Source organism: Lepidochelys olivacea (assembly GCF_965140295.1).
Source record: "Lepidochelys olivacea isolate rLepOli2 genome assembly, chromosome: 11".
NCBI lineage: Eukaryota > Metazoa > Chordata > Testudines > Cheloniidae > Lepidochelys > Lepidochelys olivacea.
In genome coordinates, this window is record NC_140421.1 from 46,150,686 (window position 1) to 46,174,852 (window position 24,167).

Here is a 24,167-nt window from a genome sequence, read left to right on the forward strand (position 1 = left end):
TTTACTAACCCCCTACTAGGCAGAAAATGAAGCCTACTCAACACAGCCAAAGAAACCTGCACGCCTAAATGATACCATTCACAGGAGTAAAGCAACAGTGCTGGTTGCATGGTGTAATTAACTGTAACAGAGCATTGTCTGTTCTGCCACTTCCACCCCAAAGCATCTTAGCTACAGAGAGTGGTTGGAGTAGCGGTGCTTCTTTATTACTTTAATCCCCAACCTTCTGGCTGCTTCCCCAAGCAGCAGAATTTCAAATGATCTGATGCCTGTCAGATTGACTCTTTCCTGCAGGGTTCTGAATAGTGGCACAGAGAAGACAAGTCAGTATTTCATTCTGCTGCAACTTGGGAGCAGCAGCAGCACGGGAGCTGATTGGCTGCAGACTTAAAACCGCATCAGTTTACAAAAAGAAAAGGAGTACTTGTGGCACCTTAGAGACTAACACATTTATTTGAGCATAAGCTTTCGTGAGCTACAGCTCACTTCATCGGATGCATTCAGTGGAAAATACAGTGGGGAGATTTATATACATAGAGAACCTGAAACATGGTAACACCATAGTTTACACTGAGTCCACATCTATAAGGTTTTCTTTACAAACACATCATGGGGATGGATTTTTATTACACACACACACAGAAACTTAAGTTGTACGAAAGAGCATGATGGCCCTTGCCTTGGAAAGATCTCTGTTCATCCCAGGTGGGTGGATTTTTCAAGACTGAACAACTGTAAAACTGTTGTAAATGTTGGCAATGAGTTACACATGGAGCAGCTAGACTCCCCATCTCCTGCAGCAGAAGGCTGGTGCTGATATGAAGAATTCCTCTTGTATTTTTATATTAAATGGCAGATAAATTGGGGGTGTCGAAACTCATCTTGCATGCTATCACCAAATATCCTTCGGGCAGCCCTGTGCATAGTGGCACAGAGGATAGTGAAGAGGAATTGGTTATTGGGGGGGATGACTGGGTGAAAAACTGTGTCACAAGTTCACAAAAAACACTAAGGCCAATCCTGGCTGAAAGAACAGCCCAAGATTTTAATCAAGAGGAGAAAATACACAGCCAGGGACTTCAGATTGGCCACCAGATGGCGCCCATGCAGACTTATAAATGATAGCACCACATTAAAAACAGACAAAAAAGGGACCACTGCTTAATACCAAGAGAATTTCAACAAAATACATTCCCCAATTTATACTAGACTCCATGTTTATAAAATCGCTATATGTATTACTGCCTGAAGTAGAAGAAAAATAGACAACTCCCAGTTTGGGGCTATATAGTTTTCTTTCAAAACTCCTCTCTCTCTCTCTCTCTCTCTCTCTCACACACACACACACACGATAGTGAGCACATTACAAAACTTTTCAGCAAGTGAACATGCCCTGGGAAAGTCTAGAATTTGAATAGGAAGCTTTTCAGGGCAAGGACGGTCTCTCACTGTGTGTTTGTACACAGTCTAGCACAAGAGGCCTGGTTTTTGGATGGGCCCTGTACACATTATTGGGATACAATAATAGTAATTAAATATTTAGTTTATGTATCAGGGAAGCATTTTCAAAAGCATTTAAGTGAGTTAGGAACATAAGTGCTATTAACACCCAATAAGATTTTTCCAAAAATGTCTCTAGGTAGGAGCATAACTGAAGAGGGTGAGTTTAATAGCAGTGCTGCTTTACCCCCACTACAGCTTCATTGCTGCTCCAGTGGAGTTTTTAGTCTCTGCTACTCTACACTTACGCTTGACTGTATGGATTTTTTTGGTTGTATGGATTAAGACCCAAGTCCTGGAAGCTTTTCTGTATTGTTGGACCCCTATACCATAAGGCATTCCAATGATGTCATCTGTGAGCCCCTCTGTCCAATGCAGTTCGCAGCACCATGACATCACTAACATCAAATGCAGTTTAATGTAGCAAAACAGTAGTGGTACATCTTTTTATTTTTTTAATACACAGGTATTTGTATCTTTAACAGATTGACATAATATTTTACACTTCTTTATTGTACTATAGTATTACCAGTTAAAATAAATTCCTTCATTTACTCTTTTTTTTAAACCCATATTTCTTCTTGAAACTAGCTGCAATTATTTAAAAGTAGGGCACTATTTTTACTGCATCCACATGTTCCAGGTATTTTTAGGTGAAGTGCACCTGCTGTTCTATTGAACACATTAGGTATTCCATTATTTCACTGATTTTAATGGAAAGATGGCACCACAGTAGGTGCAGTGGAGGACTAGCAACAAAAGGGTTAAACTTAAGAGTTGAGTTACATGTAATTTCCCCCCTCCCAGTTTGATAGTCTAAATTATAAAAATAAATGGATAGATTAATAACTAATTTTTTCCTAAACATTCTTTTCCAAGTCCATCAGAAACCAGATGTGAAAACTGCAGAGTTGCCCATTTTAAAGTTATAGGTTCACTTAATAAAATCTAAACAATGTATATACATACAGCCAAATCAAAGGTATGTTTCAATTGTAGTTTTAAGACTATTGATTGACCACATAAAGTCAAGGGGATAAAGGATAGAAAAACTCTGAGTAGCTATAGGACACTGATAACATTTCTATTGAAAAGGAAAACATACATAGAAGTAACCACAATTTATAATATCATCCAGATGGGGAAAAGCCTGTGTAAATAACTAGGTCTTGCAGTGTACCCTGAAAGTCAAAGAACGTTGGCTGTCTCAGAGCAACGGGAGGAACGAGGGCCTGCACAGCAGCTTGTTACAGAATATACGGAACCTGTTAGCTTGAATGATTCAGTTAAAATAAAATGTGAAGATGCAACATAAAGACTCTAAGACAGGACTGAAGCCATATGGAGCTTTATTTCTCAAAATTAACACCTGGAATTGTACATGGAAACAAACTGGATGTCAGTGTAGGATACAGAGCTCAGTGGCTATCGGCTACTAGTGAGAAACATGGCTAATTAAGTGGGCAGCTTCATTCTGCACTAACAGAAGGCTTCCAGGTAGTCTTCAAGGAAGCCTCACTTACAGTGCATTGCAGTAATCCAATATGTAGTTGGTAAATCATAAAAGACTACATCTGAAATGAAAGGCTGCAACCTCCTTACTAAACTCTCTTGATTACTTCTTTATAAAGCAACCAGAAAACCAAGAGGATTTCTAGATCGTACACCTTGTATAGGCAAATGGCAGGCGAACCCTCTCAATCAAGGGGGTAGATATTCGCTCTGCCATCTCCTCCCAACCAATCAGGTATCAATTTTATCTTCTCTGGTTTGAGCTTCAGTCAGCTACCCCTCATCTAAGCCCCAGAATGAGTCAGATACTGAAAAAGCCAAAAGACTGCATTATCTCTATCTTCAATACACTGATGCCACTGCAGCCCAAAGCACTCTACTGGAGGCTTCAAATAGACATTGCATAGGAGTGATGACAGAACACAACCTTGCAAGGTCCCACGCAAGAATTTCAGGGCAGCTAAGCAACAGTCCAACAATTTCCTCTTAGCTGTCTCAGAGGTAACAACAGAGAAACACACACTTACTACTTTGCCTATCCCTGCCGAAGTTTGCAACCAAGTTAGCAATTCACATTCATTTGCATCAAAGAATCAACACAAGCACTTAGTGTTTGACCTTTGCCAAGGGAAGATGATTGACCAATGAGATAAGTGCTGCCTTTGTAAAGCAGCCAGGTTTAAAAAACAGATTGAAATCTGAGGACTCTAGCTCTGGGTAATGCCAGAGCTGCTTTGCCACAACCTCGCATCAATCTTGCACACAAAAATAGCACGTTATACAAAGCCAGAGTTATAAAAAGGCTGGCAATATTATTAGCATCAAAATATTGCTTCTGAAGCATGGCCTCAACTGTTCCTTTGGCAGAGCTTAACACCTTGCCTTCTCTTAGGGAGAAATGGACAGTTTCCCCATGATAAGAAACCCTGTATTCCCCTTTGAGCACTAGCTGGCCATAGACCCAAACTGATGGTTCCCAAGAACTCCCAAACAAAACATAGCAAGAGAAAATGTGCTTAATCTCAGCCATTTTTGCAACAACTAGTGTCATGGTAAATGCTGTATATTTTGTGCTACTGTATGTACATCTGCTACTGAAAGCTATCAGACCTCTTTATTGACAGCTAATAATGTCAGCTGTAAATGACATGATATTAATATATTCTTTCCAGTTATTGTAAACATACTTTATTCCCGTTGAGAGCTCAGCCTTCCTATGAATGACAGTAATAATATTCAAATGTCTATTTAAATAGGCATCCTGGGCCAAACTCATCCCTAGTGCAACTCAATTGGTTTCAATAGTTACATCAGGGATGCATTTGGCCCTACCTCCCAAGCTAAACTGCAAAAGAAAGCCTTATGTCAAACAAGTGAGATAAAAAATGTCACAGGAATGTTAAATTAACACTTGTCATCAAATACAGTAAAGGCCTTTCCTATAACCTCTACTCTTGAAAAACACCCAGTGAATTGTCTGGGAATTTGTAGCCTTATATGTGTGGAGTTACTTGTTTAAACAAACACACTGCAAGTTGCAGTGCTTGACAGAAATATAGTGACTAAATCTACCACAAAGTGGAACAGTTATCTCCACTAATAGACAGAAGATCTAAATTTAGCATACAGTCCTAGTGTATTAAAATAGCGTCAAGAAATCTCATGAAGTCTAAAGCTATCAACCTGTAACGGAAAATTGCCGTCTATATTGTTATTAGCTACTTGAAAAGATCTCTGCAGGCTGTGTAAAGTGATTATAACCTATTAAGAATATAGCCTGTGTAAAGATCCCTGAGAAAAAGAAAATGGAGTTAAACCCATCATCCTTATGACTAAACTATCTGTGATAGACCCAGCCCAGTTGGGTACAGCAGAGTAGCCTTACTCGGATACGGGAAGTGGGCGGGCAAAGCACACACACCCCAGCCAAAGAGGGGGATCCACAGGACCAGGACACCAAATAAATACGGGGGACAACTAATGAAATAACAAGGACAGGAGTGTAGTCAAAGGGTCAAACAAAGGGAACCGGATGGGGACACCGAGCAGAGAACCCCGGACAGTGCCCACTGCTCCTCAAAGGCATCAAGGGAGTTGGTGGACGCTGCCCAGAGGAACTCTGCCCAGATACGTGAACGGACAGAGGATCGGAAATAGGCCCCACAGTCACAGGAGACTCCATCGGCCAACCTCCTCACTCTGGTTTTATAGATGGCCATTTTAGCTAGGGCCAGGAGGAGGTTGACCAGGAGGTCCCGCGACTTTGTGGGGCCACGGATAGGGAGTGCATAAATAAGAAGGTGAGGGGAAAAGTGCAACCAAAAGTGTAACAAGATATTTGTGAGGAGCATATGGGCTGCAGCCTGGCACACTCCAGGTATGTGTGTGCCAGGGTTTCCCTCACGCCGCAAAAGGGCAGGTATCTGGGATAGGGGTGAACCGCTCCAAGTACACGCCCATGCTCACGGCTCTGTGAAGGAGCTGCCAACTGATATCCCCGGCGGGCCTTGGGACCAAGGTGGAGTATAGGCTGGCCTACCGGGGCTCCTCACCCTCCAGAGGAGGCAGGAGGTCCCGCCATTTTATATCGGGGCAGGACACGAGGGTGAGGACTTGAAGGATGTGGAGCACGAGTGTGTATAGATGTTTCCTTGGCGCTGTCTGAAAGCAGACTGGCTGCAGCTTGTGCAGCCGGCTCACGGTGAAGGGGCGGGAGGGTCAGTTGGGTCCATGGGGTAGGGGCCCGATGAAAAGGTCCGGTGAGTCTGGGGTGGAGGGTGGGCGGGGCGTGCCCTCATGCAGGACCCTGTCAAGGTAAACGTGAGCAGCGGGCAGCAAAGCGGCCCTCACCTCCTGAAGTACATGCCCGGGAGTACAAGGTCTGTAGAGCCCCATGCGCTGAGTGAGCGTCAGGAGATCCAGCCAGTCTCCCCAGTTATAGTCCAGGAGGTCTCCGACTCCTGTGACTTCTGCCAGGACCAACTTCTGGCACACCGAGGGGGACTCCGCCATCTGCACGCGGAGCTGGGGGTTGTGTAGCAGGGGCTCCGCGAGGAGATCCGCCCCCTCGGTGGCTGCCATGAACCTGGTCGTTGAAAGCAGTTTCCAGGTCCGGAGAAGGTCCTGGCAGAAGACCGGCAGCCTGGAGAGGTCTCACGGAAGACCTCTCGGATGCAGATAAAGGAGCTGCCGGAGCCCTCGGAAGCAGCGCAGGAAGGTGTGCGCCAGTATGCTCCACGCTGGACTACCTGCCCCATAAAGGAGCCCCTGTAGGGCCTGGAGGCGGAAGACACGGACCTGGGTGTGCAGACACTTCAGGCCCTGCCCTCCCTCCTCCAGGGGCAGATGGAGAACCCCTGCAGGGACCCAGTGCAGTCCTGACCAAAAGAACTCCAGAATCGATGTCCGGAGGTTGGCCAGGAAACCCGGGGCCGGGACCAGGGTGTACAGCCGGTATCAGAGCATGGACAGGACTAGTTGATCAAGCACCAGCGCTCTCCCTCAAAGGGAGAGGCACCGGAGTAGTCCTGTCCATTTTCAGAGCCACTCTATCACCCTGCCCTCGAAATCGTGCCAGTTCTCCGGCGGAGAGGGATACGTGACAGAAAGGTAAATGCCGAGATAGAGCAGAGGACCCGCGCTCCACCGGATGGCCTGAAGCGCGGGTGAGAGAGAGCTCAGCTGCCAGCTGTCCCCGACTACGAGGCCAGAGCTTGACCCAGGCAGAGGAGGCTGCCGAATAGATGGCCTAGCAAGCCTCCACCCACGCCAAGTTGCCCAGGTCCTGGACCACGAGGAGCAGGTCGTCGGCGTATGCCAACAGGACCAGCAGACAGCTCCGGCTCCCGCAGCACCAACCCCGTCAACCTCCTACGGAGAAGACAGAGGAAGGGCTTGATCACCAGAGCGTACAGCTGCCCCCAGAGGGGGCACCCCTGCCGTACTCCTCGCCCAAAGCTGATTGGTTCGGTTAGAGTCCAGTTGAGCCTGACCAGACACTCTGCGGAGCCGTACAGCACCCAGAGAAAACCCACAAACTGGGGTCCGAAGCCAAACACTCGCAGAGTGCTCAGGAGATACCCGTGGCCCACCCTGTCAAACGCCTTCTCCTGATCCAAAGACAGGAGGGCGAACGACAGACCATCCCTACACCCAAGTTCCAAGAGGTCCCGGACCAGATACAGGTTGTCAAGGATGCTGTGACCCGGGATGGAGTAGGTTTGGTCTGGTCAGATCACATCCGACAGCACGGACCCTAGCCGCAGCGAGATGGCTTTTGCTACAACTTTGTAGTCCGTGCTGAGAAACGAGACGGGATGCCAATTTCGTAAATCGCGGAGGTCCCCCTTCTTCAGCAATAAGGCGAGCATGGCTCACCTGCACGAAAGAGGGAGGACCCTGCTCTGCAAAGACTTGGCCCAGACGGTGACTAGGTCTGGGCCAAGGATGTCCCAGAACACGCGGTAGAACTCCACGGTCAGCCCGTCCATGCCCGGAGATTTATTGGTGCGCATGCAACGGAGGGCTTCCAAGAACTCGGCCAGAGTAAGAGGCAGCGCTAGCCAGTCTTGGTCGCCCGTGCTGACCGTAGGAAGGTCCTCCCAGAGCACTCTGCAAGTGTTAGGATTGGTCAGATCCGGGGAGAAAAGGCTTGCGTAGAAGGTTCTAGCCCTTCCGCACATCTCCACCAGATCTGTGAGGGGGGTGCCGTCCTCTGCCAAAAGGCAAGTGACATGCTTCTTGGCCCCCCTCCTTTTCTCCAGGGCATAGGAGAAGCAGGAGTCGCGATCCATCTCCCGAAGGAGACGGATGCAGGATCGAACAAGTGTGCCCTGGGCCCGATGATCTTCAAGGGCTTGGAGCTCCTCCCGCTTCTCCCGGCACACTCCGCAGAGGGGCGGATCCTCGGGGCTGGTGGCCAGACGCCTCTCCAGCTCTAAGACCTCCCGTTCCAACTGCTCTATCGCTGCATCCCTCCATCAGCTGGCGCCCCGGATGTAGTCACTGCAGAAGAGCCGGGCACGCACCTTCCCCAGGTCCCACCACCGCTGCGCCGAGGGAAAGGCATGCCGCTGTCCTCGCCAGGCCAGCCAGAACTCCCGGAAGGATGCCAGAAGCCCACATCCTCCAACAAGCTGTTGTTGAAATGCCAATAGGCTGGCCCTGGCCTCAACGCGCAGAGAGAGGCCATCACGGTGGCTAGATGATGATCAGAGAACAGGGCTGGCTGGATGCTGAAGGAGTGGGCCCAGGAAAGGTGGAAACATGATAAATAGATGCGGTCCAACTGGGAGTGGCACGACTGACGGGCCTCCATCCGGACAAAGGTGAACGTTGAAATGTCATCCGGGTGGTGGTTGCACCAAACGTCCACCAGGGAGTGGTGTTTGACTATCTCCCGGAGGATGTTCGCGGTGGCCGGGCACTGCTCGGTCCCCGAGCAGTCCTGCTCCTCGAGGGTGGTATTAAAGTACCTGCCCAGGACCAGGCATTTATGAGGATCCAAGGTGCCGAGGAAGGCGGACGCCTGCTGATAGAAACGCAGCCACTCCAGGCCCGATGTCACAGCATAGATCTTAACGAGATTGACCTCTAGCCCCTCCATACGGACCCGGAGGTGCAGCAGGTGGCCCGAAACAGCCTTGGCAACCCCCAGCACCTCGGGCTGTAGGTCGGGGAAGAACAGGGTCACCACTCCAGCCGTACGAACTGTGAGATGGCTAAAGTAGACCCTGTCCCCCCATTCCAGCTGTCTTTGGTGGCCGGATCCATATGGGTGTCCTGCAGGAAAACCACAGAGTACCTCCACTCCCGAAGGAAAAAGAGCACCTGGGACCTGCGGAGACCCATCCTACAGCCCCAGGTGTTCAATGTTGTGATGATGATTGGTGCCATGAGGAGAGCTGGGGAGGATCCTAGCCTGCAGGGATGCTAGCAGCCCCCATTGGGCCAAGCAGCAAACCGTGACCTACCCCATAGGTGAGCAACGAGTCATGGAAGCCGCGGACCTGCTGGTAGGCTGTGGCAGCCTGCTTCCTGGTCCTTTTACCGTCCCCCATAAGGGCCCTTGCGCCCCGGAGGATTTGGTGAAAGTCCCCCCGTCACTGGAGAGCAAGCTGTACCTTGTTGCGGGAGCTGCAGACGTCTTCAAGAAAGTCCCGCAGCTCCTCTCGCAGCGCATGGGGGGATGGGATTATGGCTCCTGACCATCCTCTGGCAGGGCCTGTGACACAGCCCTGTGGCCCACCGAGACGGGCAGGCAAGGGGCGGACCCCCGACGTGGCACCCGATGGGCTGGTGCCACACAGCCCACCTCAAACCCTGGGTCAATAGGGGGCGGCGAAGGGAAGATAGCAGCTCCTAGTGGGTCGGGACAGGGAAACACAAAAGCCGCTCCCTGGAGAGCATCTACTGGACAGGGGAAAGAAACAGCCCCTGGGGCAGCAACATCATCACAGGAGGTGGAAGGGATAGGGACAGGATCAGCATCAGGGGCAGAGGTGAGATTCCGGGCTCCAGAAGCCAAGCAACGGGGCAGTGGCACTTCCCGGTCAGGCTCAAGGGTTTGGGGGGGTGGGGAGGGGGTTCTCACCAATGCTGGGCGCAGGCTCTATGGTGGGTTTGGCAGCCACGGCATCAGGAGGTAGACTATCTTCTGTAGGGCCCCCGCCTGGGAGGGAGATCGATTGCTCCACACCAACGAGGGGTGCCCCTGGTGGCTCGGGTCCCGGCCACGTGGCACTGGCTGTCGCCTCAACAGCCTCAGCGGCTGTCAGCGGGGTGCCTTTGGCGGCCGGGTTGATGGAGGAGTCCAGGGGCTCCTCGGAGGCAGGAGTGGAAGCAACGGTTAGGGGGAGGGAGCATGGGGAAAGGGGGGCTGGAGTGAGGTCGTCCAGATCAAGGCCCGCTGGCAAAGGGTCGTCCTCCCCCCGGGTAACCGAGGTCAGACCGCGGGCCACCATCTCCTCATATAGAGAGGGGAGATCGCCTTCCACCACCTCGGAGTGCTCCCCGCCGGCACCCAAAGTGACGGTCGCCTGGAGGCTCACAGGGGCTTCATATGACTCTGGGGCATGAGGGGCTCCATCGGGGGCCTCGGAGGGGCGGGACTCCCATGGAGGGGCAATATGACCCTCCAGTGCTGCCACATCTTCCCCAGCTGGCACCGGTGGATGGAATACACCAGTGGGCAAAGCGGAAGGCTCGGCATCGGTGCTCCCCTTTCTGGTCTTCCAGGGGGCCTCCACAACGTATGGAAGGAGAGGAGCTCGAGCCTTCCGCTTGCCCCACTTCCCCTGTCCTAGGGCCGAGCCCTCCATGGCGTCATCTGAGGCCTGGCTAGCAGCAGTCAGGTCAGGGGGCAGGGGAGATGGCTCAGGGACTCGGAGGGAGAGGGGTAACAGTGGGGCAGCACGAGGGAAGGAATATTCCCACTGGGGCGCGCCCTCTCCCATGCCCGGCGGTATCCCTGCCGCACCCTCCTCCACAGGCCCTGCCAGATTGCAAACAGCAGAGGCGGGCCTTTCCCACTCATCTAGGCATAGTGGGGGAGGTGCCCCTTGGGCCTGAGCGGGAGCAGTGGTGGGCTGGGAAGGAGGAGGGGTGGCTTCGGGCGCTGGTGATGACGGGGCCGGCGCCCTGCCAGGGCTCGGGGGTCCCGGATGCCCCTCCTTTGTGGGCCAAGGGGCAGTCCCTCCAGACGTGTCCCATGGCCCAGCAGAGGTAGCACCGGGCCTCCCCCATTGAATAATGCACCCTGTAACGGGCCCCCTGGTATGGGACCAGGAATGACCCCTCGAGCGCCTCTCCATCATGTGTCGCCGGTGGCAGTTGAAGCTGCACCTGCCGGCGGAACGAGAGGACATAACGAAGGGCAGGTTCTTTGCAGCCCAGTGGGAGAGGGCTGACAATGGAGATGGGTTTCCCCAGGGTGGAGAGAGCGGATAATAGGGCAGCACTGGGAAGGAAGGGAGGGACGGAGGTCAGGACCAGGCGGATGCCCAGGTCCTCTAGCAGCTCTAGGGGGACGAACACCCCCACCCACCCACCACCAGGCCCTTCTCCACCACCTCCTGGGCGGCGGCCTCCGATGCCAAGAAGAAAACGATCTTGCCATAGATTTTGGAGGCTGCCACAATGGCCGTGGGCCCCACCACCCTCGCCAACGCCTGCACCTAGGTTTCTACATGGGGCGAGGCGGGCACCAGGAGGCAACGGACACCATGCTTCCTGGTCAAGGTGGGGAAGGGGCCCTGGCCACTACAGACGGTAGCAGAGACGGTGGGCGGGAGAGATGACTTAGCAGCAGGCGGGGGGGCTGCCGCCACTTGGGCGTACGCCCTGGGGGCTGGGGGAGAGGCACCCGCAGAGCTGGTGGAGGGAACAGTGGGGAGGGACGCCGTGGCCGATAGCGGGGCTGCAGCAGTGGGGGCAGCCCCTGCCCTGGAGGGCTTGATCTTTTTTGCAGGCTTTACTCTTCCTTTTACCCTGGCCCTTCCCGCCAGCTGCGGGGGCTTCCCCAGAGTCGGAAGGGGCGAGGAATGTGGCAGCAGTGGAGGTCATCCTGGTGTCCACCGCTGCTGGTACCCCAGCGTGGGCAGTAGCAGGTGGTTCGGCTGTGGCAGCGGAGATAGAGGCTGGGGGGGGGCAATGGGGCGGCAGGTGGGGGAGGGACAGCGGGGTCTTCCGGAGGGGCCCCACCCACCTTGTCCCCTGCCATCACGAGCAGGGAGGGAAGGGGAAAAAGACACCAAAGAGGGAAAGGGGAAGCAGGTCGACCACTCCTCCCCACTAGGCTGCAGGCAGGGGAGGAGAGCACCAAAAGGGGTGGGCTGGACGGGGGGGCAAATCAGGGGCTAGGGGTCAATCACTGACACAGGGTGGGATTCTGGCTCCTCTAGCTGCACTCGAGGAGTGGGGGATACAACAGCATTGGGGGGGTGCAGTGAAGAGGGTTCAAACTAAAATGGGGAGTGGCACAAGCGCATGGGAGGGGGTACGGGCGCACAGAGAAAGGGGCTAAGCAGGCTGGAGGTAGGACGGGGAAACCAAGGGGCTAGCTTCGGAGGCTGGGGCAGGCCAAACAAACAAAGGCTGCAGAGGGAAACGGGCAGGGCAGGCAAACAAATTGAAGCTAGTAAGGGGGCTGGGGTAAAGGGGAGGGGCAAAAGGCTGCAAGGGGCAAATGGGCAAGTAGCAAGGGGCAAAGCTGTGGGGTGGGCAGTCCGGGGGGGGGGGGCATGTGCGCTTGCACAAAGTCAGTGTGGGCTGGCTGCTGCTTCTGGCCCAAAGGGTGGAAATAGGGCACGGCAAGCCAAGCAAGCAGCTGAGGCCAGAGGCAGGAGCTGAAGCAGGTGGTAAACAGCCAATGGGGATGGTGGAGGGGGCAGTGCTGGTGGTGGGGATTGGGGGACGCAGATGGGTCGGGGGGCAGCTCCACACCACACCCCGTGTCCCCACAAACATAGTCAAAACCCCCACCACAAGAGCACAGTTTGAAAGCTACTCAGTCCTTCATGGCCCCCTCCACAGTGGTCTGCAGCATCTCTGCGCGCTTCCCCAGTAGCTGCAGGTCCTCTTCGTCTTCTCCTCTAGGGTCCAGCAGCTCCCGGGCAGCAGCAGCTCCAGCAACTCCAGATGGCAGTCCGGTGGCTAGGCAGGCAGAAAGGACCCCTCACAGGTGGTGGTGGTCATAGTGTTCACAGCAGCAACAGCTGGGGCCCCTCTCTCCCTTCCTCTGGGGAGCGGGCCAGCAGTTCCCCCCCACCCCGGGCAGTAGCAGTACCTGAGGGTGGGGTGGGTCCAGCAGCTGGCTAGCAACCAGGTAGCAGAGAAGGGGGGTGGGTGGTTTCTGGCCCAGCCAGGGGAGCAGCTGGAGCAGAGGCAGCAATAGCAGCAAGAGCCCAAAGGCCAGCAGCAGCAGTCTCCCTCCTCCCTCCAGGCCAGTCAGGTTCAGCAGAGGGCAGATTTACTAGTCACTGGATTAACAGTTTTCTGTTCCCTGACTGACCAGAGCAGGGGCTGCTCCAGGCTAATGAGAACAGCTGACTCCAATTAACCTGCAAAGAGTCAGGTGAGGCCATTAAGCTAATGTGACCACCTGACTCTAATTAAGGCCCCTCTGATAATATAAAAGGGCTCTCTCCAGTCAGGCAGAGACAAGCCAGAGGAAAGGCAGTGTGGCTGAAGGGCTGGTTAATGAAGACACCCTCAAGTCATTGGTAATGGTGAAGAAGGGAGAAACAGGAGAGCTGTGGGAAAGTGGCCCAGGGAAATGTAGCAACTCTGGCAGTAAAAGGTTGGCTGCCAACAGCTGCTACCATTAGGGTCCCTGGGCCAGAACCCGGATTAGAGGGCAGGCCCAGATTCCCCCCAACCCACCACTATGGAAACACCTCCTGGGAGGGGAAAACAGGCCCCTGTCAGGACAGGAGGCTAAACTGTTTTGGCGTGAGGCCATAGGAGCAACAGAGACTGGGAATTCTCTCACCCACCTCCATTGCTGGCTTATGATGAAAAGGGCTCAGTAGACTGTATCCCTGGCCCTAGAGAGAGAAGGGCTACGTGGAGGTTTGCAGTGAACCTCTGAAGCTAGCATACACCGCCTGGAAGCGTGGGACCCACAGGACAAGGTCGGAGCTCTGCCACATATCATAAAGGTGAAATATGACTTGGCATATCCACAATATTAAAATTTAACTTATAGTTGAGAGACATTTTAAAACATCTATTCTTTTAAAATAAATTTTTTTTCTGAAGATCCAGTGTGACAATGATAAGTTAAAACAAATCAAGTTTTGTCTTTGAATTTTAAAAATATGATTAAGAGTCAAACATAACAGGCTGGTGTAGTTCAGCAAGGACAGAAAGATGGAAACTCACAGTCCTGAATCTTTGTTGCTAAAGCAAGGAGACAACCAACAGAAACCACCACTATGCTTTTATTTTCTCTCTCCTTTTTATAACATTCCAGACTCCTATCTCACTGGGAATTGTACAACTTCAATTCACAAGAGGTCAATCCCTAAAGTCCTTACGCTGTCCTATGTCCTATATTTTCAGGATTTGGCCCATTGTTTCCAATGTAGGAAAGTTATTTTTTTGTATGAAACTATATTGAAACTGATATGAGTTTTATCAGTACAACTCCCACCCATCCCCACATATTCCAGTAAAAGAGCTACTTTTGACAGTTTAGGTTCTGTTGCTTGGGAAAGGATTTAAGCTAAACAAAACAAAAACAAGATTATCTTATATTTGAATAAGCGTCCGCATAGGGGGAACTATACATGTATAACTGGTAACACTTTCCTATGTAGGCAGGACATTGCATTTTCAGTCAGCTGCAAAAATAATCTTTACAATTTAAGAACCATTTACACTTGAACAGAACAGAAAAAAACAACATAATATCACCACAGGCAAATCGATAACTATGTGAACTGGGAGGGAACAGGCACATATAATTCACACTTACAAAGGAAAAACTCTACTTTAAAGATGAATTCTGGATTGTACCTTGGATCTGGTGAAATGTGCAATTGTTATTTGAAAAGTGGCAACTAATCAAGCTAACTCTGACCCTGTGTGTTAGGCAAACACATAGAAGTACAGGTTTCAGAGTAGCAGCCATATTAGTTTGTATTCGCGAAAAGGAGTACTTGTGGCACCTTAGAGACTAACCAATTTATTTGAGCATAAGCTTTTGTGAACTACAGTATGCATCCAATGAAGTGAGCTGTAGCTCACGAAATCTTATGCTCAAATAAATTGGTTAGTCTCTAAGGTGCCACAAGTACTCCTTTTCTTTTTACATAGAAGTACAGTTCCTGCCCCACAATAAAAATTAAGACAAGCCACTACAAGTGAGTGTAACAAACAGATGTACAAAGTGAACAGTGACAGGAATATGTGCTTACATAGACCAGCTCTGTGCACATAAACATGAGATATTTTGATGTCAGTAATTATAGACCTCAGTTATTTACTGTGGTTTATAGCACAACACAAACAGGCACCCATTTGCTATTCTGGGTGCCTCTGAAATAATTTAAATACAACAAAAAACAAAACCAGAAGTAAACCCCAAGATAAACTCCATTCCCAACTGTCAAGGCTGAATCCCCACTCTGTCACTCCAAGTGCAGGAATTAGGGGCCCACAAGGATTTTAAGAATTAATACTTGCCACTCCAGGCTTGCATTAAACTCCCAAGGTTACAGCTTCTCTCTGACCTCGGCTTGGTAAACGCTGCCACCACTCAAATGCAAAAAAACAACCACCACCACCTTTGAACCCACAAAGGAGCACTTGTGAATTCCTCCCTGTGGGGTACCCTCAAGCCCTTTCACACACCCCTCAAGGGAAGAGCTGAGAAAGAAAACAAAGGAAATTAGCTGTGGCTATCAGCTAATCAACCAACATGCACAAACCTCTTAGGACACCAAAAATCCAATCCTGTTCTTAAAAATCATAAATTTTATTAAAAACAAAAAGGAAAAAATACATCTGGAACTTAGGCTTTTTGCTAGACCTTAAAAGAAACAATTACAAAAATTAAGCACCCAAAACAGCTTTCTTGGGGGTTCAACTTAAAAGTTACAAGCAACAAAAGCATCTGGGGTTACCACAGAGGAGATCCACAAGCCAAAATAAGAAATAAACTTGATCATGTCTAACTAAACATTCTGATCTACTTACACATCTGAAGTTCAGATAAATAATTCTAGGCATGAGCTGATGATTTATGATCATACCTGGCTTAAGCTTTACATAGCATTCCTGCTGCCCTCTGTTCCCCTTTCCCTGAGGGCAACACACAAAGGGAAAGTTTCTTTCCCCATTTTAAAAAGTTCTAGTCTTCCCATTGGCTCTTTTGGTCAGGTGCCCACTTTTTCCCCCCTTTACCTGGGGGCCTTTTTAACCCTTTACAGGTAAAGCCAGTAGAAAACAGCTACCAAGACGGACTTTATAGCTAACTGGCTGGCAGGGTGTCCATAAAAGGAAGCGACCACCCCCCACTTCGTTTTATCACACCAAACACAACACAATAGGTGGGTTTTCTAACCCTCCACACTATTGGGAATTTGTCATAGACATTATGGTAGAAGAGCTCCACTTGGCCACTAACGACGCTATTGCTTGGCTTGGTGAATATGTAAACACTAAATAAATAAATGGTAGAAGAAAGTCTTGTGGAGTATTTGAGGTAGGACATGGTAGTGATATATTTTATCATGGAGAGCATTCCGTTCAAAAAATTAAAAATATTTTTATTTCTGTGGCAGTCTCCCATTGATTCTTACTTAAGCTGAACAAAATATCAATATGTACTCAATATACATGCCAACACATGTTATTTGGTATTATCTGAAAGTATTCAGCTATGAAAGGAGTTAATAAAGATGATGCAGCCACTGCACCTATCAAGAAATTTAGATAAATATATTCAGATCAATCCAGCCATCCCTTGGTAAGCAATATTGATGAAAATGGTCTGTAATGTTGAGAAGTGCCTTAATAGCCATACCTACCCCTCCACTCCTTAAACACACTGCGTTATCTCTAATATGCAAATGAAAAGCAGAAAGGTAGCTTTCATCCAATTATACTAGCTCATGAATCTAGATATCAACCATTGATACAGCAAATCTGAAAAATCTACTAGATTTACTGTCTCAGCTCACTGTGCAGATCATCAGAGAATTAAGCAATAGGGGTGATGAGAAGAGATTTTTTTAAACCTATGTGTATGTTGTATGAGAGTAACAGTTAATTTGTGCAGTGTTAAAATGGGAATCAATTTGCATTTGAAAGAATTTTAATAAAATAATCACTGTTATTATTAGGTACATTGGTTCTGCTTTTGTTATAATACAGCCATGACCTTAGCATGGCAGAAACAAGATTTTATACTTCATTTGGGGGGGCGGGTGTTTTGTTTTTCTGTTTTACTTTTCTTTGAAGCCAAAGGGACTATTCACTGGCAACGTTATAGACATTCTAAAGCACAAATTAGGGCCCTAGTGCTTAACACCCCTAAGAAAAATACCCAAAGTAATTTAAAGTCCTGAAACATAAAGCCAAGTGTCCAAGTCTGAGTTAGTAGAATTATATCATCTTATTATTATGTAGTTCCAATTTTCCTTCAGCTCTTTAGTAAGGAAAAAACACTCAACCCCTTTAACATGATTTCCCCCTTGTCTGCACTCAGCTGAAGAGCTTTCTATCAGGAAATTTTTTTTTAAATGGATAATTACTGTGCTCTGGGCTGCACATTTTGGAATTAGGGCTTCTGGTCTTGGTTAATAAAAAGTGGCTGAATTAAATCTTGTTCAGCTAACATCAGAGCTTTTGAAGGGGCAAGGGTAAAATATTTTCTAAGAGACTATACCTTAATAGCCACTAGCAAAACCCATAATTATGCTCAATGAGATGTATTTTTTTTTTCATTTTCAAGACAGATACAATTGTTTGAAGAGTTGCAATTATTTTATCCCTTGGTGCCTCCTGATCTTCCACTTCTGACTTCTTCCACAGTTAACAATAAAGAGGTTAAGGAATTGAGAACATCACCACCTTCAACTAACAGAAATCATGGTACCAAAGTTCTTGGTATCAATATTATGCATAAAGACAGTAAAGGAGAAATTCACTGTACTGTGTAAGGGGTGGGTGGGTGGGTAATAAGTTTAACCTTGAAATTTGCTATGAACAACTGAGTACTTCATTATCGCTCTTGACTTTAATGGAGCTATGACATTTTCATCAGCTGAGGATCTGCCACAAAGAATCATCATCTTCTTGTACTCTCCAAGCTGGCGTGAGATACAACTTCTGTCCCTGCACTCTGGATTCCAGGGACAGCTCCATTCTTGTACGTTTGTACACACGTTTACAGAATACACACATACACAGACACATATTCTTGCTTAACAGGATACCAAGGATGCCACAATAAGTAACAGCCTGGCTTTTTTGATCAATAAGCTCTTATCTTTTTCAGAGAACAGTAACCAATTTTATCAAGGATTTATATTAGCTACAAAAAAGTGATGCTTATTACTATATCAGAGGACCTCCCAGCTATGTCATTAAAAAGGAAAAAATATTTAATACTGCTGAACTCTGTCGGGCTCATAGCTACCAACTCTGAAAACATCACAATTCCCTCTAAACATGGGGAAATTCAATTTCGTATTAATGCTTTATATAATGGAAAAATACTTGGGTTATGTTTCTGCTCTAAATAACCCTTTCTCCTTGACTGGAGACTTGTCCTGCAACTTTTCAGTCTAGCTTAGAAACCATTAACTCAAACTGCAAGGTCATCAAGATAAGAATAAAATCAATAGATTGTCCTTCGGGTTCTTTTCTAATATTGCTAGTGTATCTCTCCAGCACATTCTTTTCAACACTGAATCCAGTTTATTCAAATATTTACACTGGCCGCACAGTTAACTTTTGCTTTGCCTTGTTACTTATCAATGAGCATTTCTTTGCTTCTCTAAGTATTTTGGGTCAGATTCTGATCCAAACACATATTTTGGGTCATTATTTTATAATCCATATAAACCCATTGCTTTCAAAGGCATTACTAATTATTTATACTGGTGTAAGTGACATCAAAATCTTCCAATTGATTTAAAGCAGAGGGGAATAAACTGGAAAAAAAAGGTCAAACTAATGGAAACTAGTACTTAGATACTATAATGATACTACAGATATATTGATGGACACCATTATAAAAAAGTAGATGGATGCATGCATCGAGCAGTCTACTAACTGGTGTAAACAACTGTAGAGATTTCACTCTATAAAAAGTAACTACTGATGGGCCAAAACTGAACCAATCTCCCATCCTCTAAACTGAAGCAATGGCTGGATACAGAGATTACATGGCCCAGAACCCTCTACACTTTTAACTATTACCTAGATTTTGATTATGAGAGTTGCATGGTTTAAGAGCTCTGACCGGATCATGGTAAACATTGATACCGCGGCTGCTCTGATGTCCAGTGGCATCTTTAAAGCCCTTCAGAAAGTAAGTATCTTCTCCCTTCTTATCTGTTCTGCTGCTAATACCAGTCTCCATCACCAGCTAGTGTGCTTCTCCTGTAACTGTACTTACTTATGATGAATCTTATGCATGGCACACCCTCCTTGATCGAGTCTGCATAGCTGCTACCTATCCATCCTCTTCAAAATCTTCAAGTCCCACCTCTACTGTGATGTCTACAAAGTGACAACTCAGAATGGCTAGACAGCCAATGGTAGCTTCTAATATTTCTCCAATCAATTTACTTTATAAAGAAATTAGAGCAAACTGGAAGCCATATAGCTGGGCAAATACCTGGCCTATGGCCAATGCTTGTTATTTTCTTATTACTATTTACTTGTCCTACCCTCCACTGTTCCTTCAAACTATTTGTAAGCACACACTGAGTATGGTTTCAAATCACATTTTAAAACTCTTTAAGGCAGAGACTGTCTTACTCTGTGTTTTTACAGTGCCTGGTACCACTGGACCCTGATCTCAGCTGATCTGGGGCCTCTAGGCATTATCAACACACCGAATAAATACAACACAAGCCCCACATTAGTATCAGGAAGTTAGAGCCGTCACTATGGCCACTATATTTAAATCGACTTAGGTTATGCTGACAATCATAAAGCCCTGTAATTACATCACTTGTGCATGTTCACACAAGACTCCTTGAGTCAGCAGAGCTCATCCACAGTTGGCACTCTGGCACCGACAGAGAGAGCAGAGATAGCATGGGTGGCTATCCCACTGTGCAAATCGCCACCTTCTCCGGTTAGGCGTTCTGGGAATGGATTGCAGTGCATTCTAGGGGCAGAATCACCACCCCCATGATGCAGTTCTCTCTGTCCCATAATTCCAAGGGCTTCCGACTGCATTTTGCATTATTTTCCAACTGCCCCTGTAAACTTTGCGCCCACCATCTCTGCCTGAAGGCATAGATCTTGCACTGCTCACCAGTCTTGAGATAAGCATTATGAACAGAACATGGCTGATCCTGCACTATTTCATGAGCTGTGAATCTGAACAGGAATCCATGCTACTTGCCTTGCTCCGTTCCATGGAAAGAAAATTCAAGATTGATGTTGGTATTCACTGAGCAGCTGCACACGGTGGACCGTTGCTATTGGGCTCAGGAAACAAGCACTGAGTGGTGGGATCAGATTGTGATGCAGGTATGGGATGACGAGTAGTGGCTGCACAAGCTTTGTATATGCAAAGCCATCTTTCTTGAAATGCGCGCGACTGCTTGCCTGTGCCCTATGGTGCAAGGAGGCCAAAATGAGAGAGGTCCAATGGTGGAAAAGTGAGTGGTGATTGCTTTGTGGTAGCTGGCAACTCCAGACTGCTACCGGTCAGTCATGAATCAGTTTGAGGTTGGGAAGTCCACCATGGGGGATGCAATGATGCATGTGTGCAGGGCCATTGATCGCCTCCTGCTACTAAGGACTGTGACTCTGGGTAATGTGTGGGAAATAATGGATGGCTTTGCGGCAATGGAATTCCGTAACTGCAGTGGGGTGATATCCCAATTTTGGCCCGAGACCATCTTGCAATGGAGTATATCAATAGAAAGGGATACTTCTCTTTCGTATTGCAGGCACTGGTGGATCACTGCAGTTGTTTCACGGACATCAATGCAGGGTGGTCAAGGAAGGTGCATGACATAGGCATCTTCAGGAACACTGATCTTTTCAGACGGCTGAATGCAGGGACTTTCTTTCCAGACCTCAAGATTCCAATTGGAGATCTAGAAATGTGATCCTGGGAGACCCAGCCTACCCTCACTCCTGTGGCACATGAAGCCATACATGAGAACCCTTGACAGCAGCAAGGACTGCTTCAGCAACAGGCTCAGCAGGTGCAGAATGAGCGTTTCTCAGATTAGAGGGTTACTGGTGCTGCCTTTTGGGCAGGTTAGACCTCAATGAGGAAAATATTCCCATGCTCATAACCGTGCGCTGTGCTCTGATTAACATTTGTGAAGCCTCCGGGGAAAAGTTTCTGCACATGTGCAGTGTTGAGGTGGAATGCCTCATGTCTGATTTTGAGCAGCCAGACACCAGGGCTATTAGAGGAACACAAAGGGGGGCTATTCGAATCAGGGAGGCTTTGAAGCAGCATTTTGACAATGAGCCCCAGTCATGTGTCTTTCTGTGATGAATTAAGCCTTGCATTGTTTATTTGCCACCTTGAATGATCTTTGTAATGATTCCTGCTGACCATTAATTGTAGTCTGCAAATGTGGTGATTGCCAGGGTGTTTGAGTTTCTGTTCCACCATCCTGTCGGTCACAAATAAATTCAGGGTGGCAAAACCATTATGTTCTAACACAGTGGTTCTCAAACATTTGTACTGGTGACCCCTTTCATATAGCAAGCCTCTGAGTGCAACCTCTTATACATTAAAACACATTTTTTATATTTAACACCATTATAAATGCTGGAGGAAAAACGGGTATTGGAGTGGAAGCTGACAGCTTGCGATCTCCCATGTAATAACCTCGCGACTCCCTGAGGGGTCCCAACCCCCAGTTTGAGAAACCCTGATCCAACACACTAAATATTATGAATGCCACATTATGGCATAGCACCCACTGATCAAGTTACTTCCAGTTTCAACAGAAAACTGTTTAACTGCTATATACATAAAGAACACCATGAGAAATCAAAGTCTATTTTCAAGCTGAGCATCCATTTTTTCTCCCCTTCAGCCCCCACAACTTAATTATGCTTTTTCCCCAGAAATGCACTGCAGCTATAAAAATGTGATTTCAAACACAAAAAAGGAATCCTGTTTTGAAAGCTCAGGCTTTAAAAGAGTAAATCCCATTGAAATATGAGGAAATAGATGCTACCATTGTCCACACTGCTAAATTCAGGGTCATGTATAATGCTACAGCATAAAGCATTTGGGGAACCATGGTAGCCCAACATTCAGTGAAGAACAATGATCAAGAAGCTGACAAGAGAATCAGAAAAAAGATCTTAGTAAAGTATGTACAAAGTATCTCTTATATAAGTGAGATGTTTCCCTCTGGTGTTATCTGGACCAGTGATCTGCTAGGTCACTCCAATCCTTAACTCTGGAAGCCAGCCTTACCCTGCTCTGCTGTGAGAGCCCCCACTTCTGGGTTGTTCACGCACAGCCTCTGGCATATAAGCTGCTCCTTGGATTGTGCAACCAAATGACAGTCACCAATATCTCTGGTCCCAGACACAACTCTAGGAACTGCCATCTTGCAGTGTTATGCCCGCAAGACGCTGCAAGCTTATATGAGTTTGTCAATTTAACAAAGAAATTGATATGTACCAGGCTTGCTCTCCCAAGGAGAGTCTCTGACACACTTCAAACCAAACACACTGCTTCAGGTAGGATAATCAAACAGATATATTAACTTTAAAGAAAGATTTTAAGTGATTAGAAGTCCGTCAGATTTGCTTAAATGAAATAAAAGCAAAACGCATTCTAAGCTGATCTTAACACTTTTGATGTCCTTACAAACTTAAAAAGAAAAGGGGGACTTGTGGCACCTTAGAGACTAACCAATTTATATGAGCATAAGCTCACTGCATCGGATGCTGTAGCTCACGAAAGCTTATGCTCAAATAAATTGGTTAGTCTCTAAGGTGCCACAAGTCCTCCTTTTCTTTTTGCGAATACAGACTAATACGGCTGCTACTTTGAAACCTTACAAACTTAGATGCTTCTCACCACAGGATGCCTGGTTGCCCTTCAGCCAGGCTTTCCCCTTTGATCAGAGCTTCAGTCGCTTGGTGGTTGTGGTGCTGTTTGTAGATGTAGGTGGAAGAGAGAGGAAAAGCACAGCAAATTTGTCTCCCTTTTATCATTTTTTTTCTTCCCTTTTGGCTTTGCCCCCGCCCCCTTCAGAGTCAGGTGAGCATTACCTCATCAAGTCCCAAACTGATCAAAGGAAGGGGGGTGACTCATTCGAGAAACCAACAGATCCTTTGTTGTTGCCTAGGCCATTGTGCTTTGTTCCTGTGAGGCTGGGCTGGGTTTGTCCCAAACATGCCCTGATCAGGTGTGAACTGCCCCCCTGCTATTACTATAACATCACTATAACAACAATGCTCAGTGCAGCATGAGCCTTCCGAAGACACGCGACATGTCGAATTTTGCATTGGATACCACACAATCATTTTACAAGGATGAACATGGGGGTGCTGAGTGTTCACGCGAGGGACAGAGTGTCACAGTAAATTCTGTGTGGTTTTAAATTGCTAATCCAAAATGGCATCTGCACACAAAATTAGGTCAGGCTTATTGTGAAATATATGGGTTTAGGTTATATTGGGCATTATGGAGAAAAGAAGTTATCTAAATGAATGGACAGCAGAAAGAGACAGGTCTCATTGCATGTGAAGGGAGCTGGCTGAAGGCAAGGGAATGGGCTAACTGATTGGCTCCTGTGGTTTTCTCCCTCAATAGGTTCACAACCTATTTAAACTGGCCCAGACTTTTCAAAAGCCTCTTGTTCTGGCCACTTACCTACTCCCCACCCCCCCGCTCTTAGTATGGCATTGGAACTCTGTTATTGATTATACTGCAGGTCTGACCGATTGCCTGCTTCAGGATCAGGAAGGAATTTTTCCAGTGGGACCAACTGACAAAACATCTGGTGGATTTTTTCACCTTCCTTCCAATATCACAGAGGCACAGTTACATTTTTAAAGGACTAAATTAGGAAAAGGAACTGTTTTAACTTGTCTCAACTTGTGACGCGTGTCCAGTGCAGGTAAGGATAAAAAGGGACCTAGCTCCCATGGTAAATGAGACTCGGATTGCCTTTGCCTATAGGAAAAGGGAAGACCTTAAGTCTTGCAGACTGTGGTCCTCCCTTAGGAACATTTACCCCCACGTCCACACCCACACACCTTGCAGAGGAAATAAAGAGAATTCACAAGTGAGGTAGTCCTAGGGGTGGGCCCAGGCAAGTTGACTCCAAGTTACTGGCTGCACAGTAGGAGTCCTGAACTCCACAATGGACCCAATTTAATGTCCAGTGGGAGAGAGCAGGAGCCAGGGTACCTAACACCCATCCCAGTGTTAAATAAAATTGAAGCCTGTCGCTTAAATCCTACATGTCTGT

At 47.8% G+C, this 24,167-nt stretch overlaps 1 protein-coding gene across 10 annotated transcripts in view; it reads right to left on the reverse strand.

Moving 5' to 3' along the window:
- The window catches only part of ZNF385B (zinc finger protein 385B), a 305,083-nt gene that overhangs the window by 177,519 nt on the left and 103,397 nt on the right, over nucleotides 1-24,167 (reverse strand). The window contains exon 1 of one of the 10 annotated variants that reach the window (XM_084643006.1): nucleotides 22,769-22,846. The exons of 6 other annotated variants lie outside the window; for them this stretch is intronic. Coding sequence is in view for 2 of the 4 variants with exons in the window: in XM_084643013.1 (XP_084499139.1) it covers nucleotides 15,195-15,214 (20 nt within the window). In the remaining 2 variants the exon portion in view is untranslated. Of the gene's footprint in view, nucleotides 1-15,194; nucleotides 15,259-15,711; nucleotides 15,817-22,768; nucleotides 22,847-24,167 lie in introns of those variants that run through there. 3 more of the 10 variants (XM_084643004.1, XM_084643014.1, XM_084643013.1) reach the window with 3 other exon arrangements.